Below are 6,341 nucleotides of genomic sequence, written 5' to 3' on the forward strand. Positions count from 1 at the left end.
CTCGACCTCCCGGGGCTGGTCGTTCCTCGTCCTGGTTCTTTGTAGCATCTTGTCTGGGGCCGCGGGAGCCCTTTGACTCGCCAGACGCTGGAGGTACTGGCTTTGCTGTGACCCGCGACTTCCGGTTATGGGGACAAGGGAAGAGGGCGTCCCTAGGGAATTGCGTTTTGACCCAGTGCAGCCACAGAATTTTTAGCTGTGTGGCCTTGGGCAAGTCAGTGTCCCCTCTGGGCCTCAGGCTCCTTCTCTGCTGTGAGGCCAGAGACTATATTTTACTCCTGTTCCTAGTACCCAACACGTAGTAGGTGCCTGAACGACATTTATGAATCAGTGAATGCATGCGTGTTGAGAACTTGAACCAAATGATCGCTGAGGCCCCGTTAAGCTTCCCTTTTGGTTGGTTTGTGGGTTTTTTGTTTGTTTTCCTTCTGGTGGGTCTGACCCTCCACTGGAAATTTTTTGCCCTTCAGCCTTCCAAATAAATGAATAAAATAAAATATGAACTTCTTGTCATGACCCACAGAGCTCTGTAGATGAGGCCCTGCTCCATTGTTCAGACTTTACTGATTCATCCTCTCACTGCCCCCACTAGAACATAAACTCCCAGGGGAGAAGAACTTTGTCTTCCGCACTGAACTTTGTCTTTGTCCCAGGGCCTGACACAGATCAGGCGCCAACTACCTTTTTGTGAAATGAATGAATTTATTTTCTCAGTAGCCCTTGTAGGTATTCTCATTTGAACAAGGAAACTGGAGTTTGCATACCCAAACTGGAGTTTGATGGGACTTCATCAAACGGATGAAGACAGAGCTGAAAAGCGTCAAGTGTTCACCTAGTCATTCAACAGTTATTTAGTAAGAACTTGCTACTCTTCTGGGCTCTGAGGCACGAGTCCAACTGGAGGCTAATGGTTTAAGAACTACATCATCTTTTTTTCTTTTTTGGCTGGCCCTGTGGCTTATGGGATCTTAGTTCCCTAACCAGGGATGGAACCCAGGCTGTTTGCAGTGAAAGTGCAGAGTCCTAACCACTGGACCGTGAAGGAATTCCCTATTTTGTATTCTTTTTAAGTATTATAAAAATAATGGAAGGATACATTCTTATTGTAAAATAATTCAAATGGTAATGTAGATGGAGAAGGTCAAATTCTCCCTTGACATTTATCCCTCTTTCCATTTTCAACAGATACCAGTCAATGCCCAGAGGTAAACACTGTTTGCCATTTGAGAGAGAGAGAGAAATATAGTTTAATGTTTAATGCCCACTGCCATACTTTCAGCCTGAGGTAGCCTCCTCTAACTGTAGTTCATTGAACATCTTTGATACCTTTTCCTATCAGCACATGTGTATCTATCTCATTATTTTAATAGTTGGAAGTCATGCCTTGGTATGAATGTGCCAGTTTCTATAAAGATTCCCCATAATTACTTTACAATGTTGTGTTAGTTTCTGCTGTGCAACAGTGTGAATCAGCTATAGGTATACGTATATCCCCTCCCTCTTGAGTCTCCCTCCCACCCCATCCCACTCCTCTAGGTCATCAGAGAGCATTCAGCTGGGCACCCTGTGCTATACTGCAGCTTCCCACTAGCTATCTATTTTACAAATGGTAGTGTGTATATGTCAATGATACTCTTTCAATTCATCTCACTCTCCCCTCCCTGCCCTATGTATTTTTAAATTTGAACAAGTATTGTTAAATTATCCCTCTAAAAAATCATACTGGAGCTTCCCTGGTGGCTCAGTGGTAAAGAATCTGCTGCCAATGCGGGAGACATTTTGATCCCTGATTCAGGAAGATCCCACATGTCTTGGAGCTACTAAGCCCATGTGCCTAAACAAAAAGAAAAAGAAAAAAACCTTACCAACTTACACTCCTACTAACAGTGTATGAGAATGCTCATCATAGTGAAGATATGTATTTCTATCTAAAAAAGTTCCCCTTGGCACATTTGCATTTTAAGCTCCACTCTTGTATTCTGGCCACAGATAACCACTGACAATGCTTTCTGCCACTATAGATTACTTTTGCTTATTCTAGAATTTCGTAGAAATGGAATTCCACTGTATATGTCTTCTATGCTTGGCTTCTTTTGCCCAGCCTAATGATTTTGAGATTCATCCATGTTGTCATGAGTACAGCATGTTTCTTTTTATTGCTGAGTCGTCTGTTGATTAGTCTGTTTCTTTTTCTTGCTGAGTAGTATTCCATTGTATGAATATGCCACAATTTGTATATGTACTCACTGGTTATTAGATATTTTGGGTTGTCTCCAGTTTTGAGTTATTGTGATAAAGCTGCTATGAACATTTGCACTTGCATGCAAGTACTTTTGTAGACTTGTATGGTCATTTCTTATTAACTCCATTTGGAGTGGGATTGCTGGGTTATGTGGTCAATGTATGCTGAACTTTATAAGACAGTGCCAAATTATCTTTCAGACTTTTCATTTTACACACCCACTTGCAATGTATGAGAATTCTAGTTCTCTCAGATCCTTACCAACACTTAATCAGTCTTTTAAACTTTTAGTCCTTGTAGTTGGTATGTAGTGGTATCACATTGTAGCTTTCATTTGCATTTCCCTGGTGAGTAATAGTGTTGAATATCTCTTTATGTGCTTATTGGCTATTTGCATATCTTCTTTGTGAAGTGCCTGTTCCAATCTTTTGGCCATTTAAAAAGCTGCATTATCTTATTATTGAACTATCAGAGTTAATTTTAAATTCTGTATACATGTTCTTTGTCAGGTTGCATTGCGATTATTCCTCTCTGTGGCAACAAATCCTTTCTACCCTAAATAAATAAAAACAAGTTCACACAAAAACCTGTACACAAATATTTATAGCTATCTATTGATGCTTACCAATAATTGCAAACAATACAAATATCCTCCAGTGGGTCAATGAATAAACAAGATCTAGTACATCCTTGTCGGAGAAGGCGATGGCACCCCACTCCAGTACTCTTGCCTGGAAAATCCCATGGACGGAGGAGCCTGGTGGACTGCAGTCCATGGGGTCGAGAAGAGTCGGAGATGACTGAGCGACTTCACTTTCATTTTTCACTTCCATGTATTGGAGAAGGAAATGGCAACCCACTCCGGTGTTTTTGCCTGGTGAATCCCAGGGACAAGGGAGCCTGGTGGGCTGCCGTCTATGGGGTCGCACAGAGTCAGACACGACTGAAGCGACTTAGCAGCAGCAGTGCATCCTTGCAGTACACACTTAGCAATGGAATGGAACAACTCACTCACTGTTACTCGCAAACACTTGGATGGAGCTTGAGGGCATTATTCTGAGTGAAAGAAGACAGTCTCAAAGGTTATATGCTGTATGATTCCATCATAGTGTGTGTTAGTCGCTCAGTCATGTCCAGCTCTGCAACCCTATGGACTGTAGCCCTCCAGGCTCCTCTGTCCATGGGGATTCTCCAGGCAAGACTCCTGGAGTGGGTAGCCATTCCCTTCTCCAGTGGATCTTCCCAACCCAGGGATCGAATCTGGGTCTCCTGCATTGACGTCCTCAAAAACACTGAACTGTAGTGATGGCAAACAGATCAGTGGTTGGCAGGGTTTAGGGATAAGAGGGGACTACCACATAGTTCAGTCAGTACAGAATCTGCTTGCAGTGCAGGAGACCTGGGTTTGATGCCTGGGTTGGGCAGATCCCCTGGAGAAGGAAATGGCAACCACTCCAGTATTCTTGCCTGAAAAATCCCATGGACAGAGGAGCCTGGTGAGTTACAGTCCATGGGGTTGCAAGAGTCAGACACGACCTAGCGACTAAACCACCAGGGATCAGAGTGGGGAGCACAAAGGAATTTGGGGGGTGATGGAAATGTTCTGTGTCCTGATTGTGGTAGTAGTTACATGAATCTACATATTGAAATCCATACATTGTATACCAAAAGGAAGTTAATTTTGCTGTATGTTAATTAAGATAATGGAATAAACAAAAAGCATATCAACAAACTGAGTGTACAGCTGCCTGTGAACACTGGTTTTTGTTTTTAAGATTTTTTTATGTGGACCATTTTTAAAATCTCTATTGAATTTGTTATTGTTTTTGAATTGCTTTTGTTTTCATTTTTTGGCCTCCAGACATATGGGATGTTAGCTCCCCAACCAAAGATTGAACCAGGGATGAAGTCCACAACCCCTGCACTGGAAGGCAAAGTCTTAACCACTGGACCACCAGGGAAGTCCCTGAACATTGGTTTTTGAATGGAGAAAGATGTGACAGAAAATACATATCTCTTTAATGTTGGCTACTTTGTTGGGGGAAGGAGCAAAAATGATCCGTTTTTTCAGTGTGTATTTTTATAATGTTTCATTTATTTCAAATAGTATATGGTGATTTAGAAATTTGAAAAAAATCTATTAAAATGGAAAACATTAGGAAAATATTTTTAAAGATGAAAAAGGGTATTTTTGCTTTGTCAAGTACCTGATGATATGGTAGAGAATAAGAAATGTGTGTCCATTCCAGTGGAATTCAGCCTGGTAGCATCCAGTCCTCCCATCTTACAAATGGCTCATCTGCAAAATTATGACTGTTATTGGAACTGGCCTAATGGAAGCTTTTATAAGAATACATACTTTGTGAGGTTTTTTTTTTTTTTTTTTTTAATGCCATGCTGTGTGGCTTGCAGGATCTCAGTTCCTTGACCAGGGATTGAATCTAGGCCACAGCACTGAAAGCCCTGAATCCTAACCACTAGGCCTCCAGGGAACTCCCAAGAATAAATACCTTAATACTTGCTTGAAACAATGCCTCACACAAATCATCACTGTAATGTTAGCTGCTATGAATATATCATCTATGAATTGGAAGAATAATTGCCATCAGTTGTAGAGGGATGATTTTTAAAGTGCTTGTCTTGCAATGGGGGATCAGTCACTGTTAATTTTGTTAGCCTTTGGAACCTGGCTTCTGGGATGTGGCAGGGAGGGCAAGGCTGTCCCTGATGTGGTTTTCTGGGTCTCCCCACTTATCTGTTCTCTTGGCTTTGCTATCTTCCTAATTTCAGGGGAACCTCTCCCTCCTTCCCCTCCCCTGGTTAACATATCACCCTCCCTCAGGACCGAAATGCAGGGCGTTTCCCTCTTTGGCTGACCCTGGACCCCTTGTCTACATCTAGCTTGGCACAGAGGGAAAGCCAGAGCCTGAAAAGTGTGGCTGAGACCTACACAGCACCGTTGGACTTGAAGGTGAGCCAGCCGGGGAGAAATGTGATCTCAGGGCAGTTCAGGGTCAGAAAGGTGGTGCAGGGCAAGTGACCTTGCAGGGCACCAGGGATCCTCGGGTGGGAGTGAGGAGATTGGGAGAAAAGGATATTTAAATTTCATCTCTTTCTCTAACCATGCAGATGGCCCTTATTCAGACCAATAAGGATCTCATTTCCAAAGGAATAAAGGAATTCAACATCCTGCTAAATCAGCAGGTAAGCCTGGTGCTCTGGTTCAGAGGACAGGCCTAAAGTGTTGGGAGGTGGGCAAGGACAGAGAAAGGAGAATAACTTGGAGCGGGGAGGGTAATGGACTTGATGGAAACCATGAGAGACAGGGAATACAAATCAGAGCAAAAAGGAGGTCAGAGTTCGTAGTTATTCCTGAATCACATGTCTGAGCCGGGTCTCCTTTGCCAAATTCTGATCGCCCCCCACCCCTACCCCCTACCCCACCCTACGTCCCCTCCAGGTCTTCAGTGATCCTGCCATCTCTGAAGAAGCCATGGTGACTGTGGTGAATGACTGGGTGAGCTTTTACATCAACTATTACAAGAAGCAGCTGTCGGGAGAGCAAGACGAGCAGGACAAGGCTCTGCAGGAGTTTCGGCAAGAGCTCAATACCCTGTCTGCCTCTTTCCTGGACAAATATAGGAACTTCCTAAAGTCCTCGTGAGCAGCCCCTCATACGCTGCCTTTCTCCTAGCCCAGAGACCCAGGCTGCAAGTCTAAGAAACCCTCAAATGCTGCCTCTGTGTTCTAGTCCTCCGGCTCCGCTCCTTCATGGTGTTGCTGCACCCTGACACCTCAATAAAGACCAGTTCTGGTTGTGGTGGTCTTCCTGGCTTGTTGGCTCTTCTTTGGTTCCGATCCCTGAATCGTGGAGACAGTTGGTCCCTTTTCCCTCAGCCCTGCTTCCTAAATATGGTCTTGAAGATCAAACTTCTTAGTGCAGAGGTTTGCAGCCTTAAGTAACCACTGGGAAGTACTAAAATAGCCTGAAGGAGGGGCCAGCTGACAGAGCCTAAACAGTAAGTGCTGAGGGACAGGGAAGGGGACAAAAAGGAGATAGAGGCTCACCAGAAAGCATGGTCCTGTGACATGCTGTCTA

General features: G+C 43.8%; 1 protein-coding gene across 4 annotated transcripts; it reads left to right on the forward strand.

Annotated features, from left to right (window-relative positions):
• The first annotated feature begins 4 nt into the window (after window positions 1–4).
• AHSP (alpha hemoglobin stabilizing protein) lies at window positions 5–6,075 on the forward strand. 4 transcript variants are annotated; one of them, XM_061401775.1, is made up of 6 exons: window positions 6–93; window positions 715–854; window positions 4,104–4,609; window positions 5,144–5,213; window positions 5,372–5,446; window positions 5,703–6,075. In XM_061401775.1, exons 3-6 carry the CDS (start codon window positions 4,458–4,460, stop codon window positions 5,904–5,906), a joined length of 501 nt encoding a protein of 166 aa, XP_061257759.1. In that variant the 5' UTR covers window positions 6–93; window positions 715–854; window positions 4,104–4,457; the 3' UTR covers window positions 5,907–6,075. The 4 variants fall into 4 exon arrangements, with proteins under 4 accessions (XP_061257758.1, XP_061257760.1, XP_061257759.1 ...); XM_061401774.1 differs by lacking the exon at window positions 715–854 and having other exon boundaries at window positions 5–93; XM_061401776.1 differs by lacking the exons at window positions 715–854; window positions 4,104–4,609 and having other exon boundaries at window positions 5–93; window positions 5,085–5,213.
• Window positions 6,076–6,341: the final 266 nt, after the last annotated feature.

Source organism: Bos javanicus, chromosome 25 (genome assembly GCF_032452875.1).
Source record: "Bos javanicus breed banteng chromosome 25, ARS-OSU_banteng_1.0, whole genome shotgun sequence".
Lineage (NCBI taxonomy): Eukaryota > Metazoa > Chordata > Mammalia > Artiodactyla > Bovidae > Bos > Bos javanicus.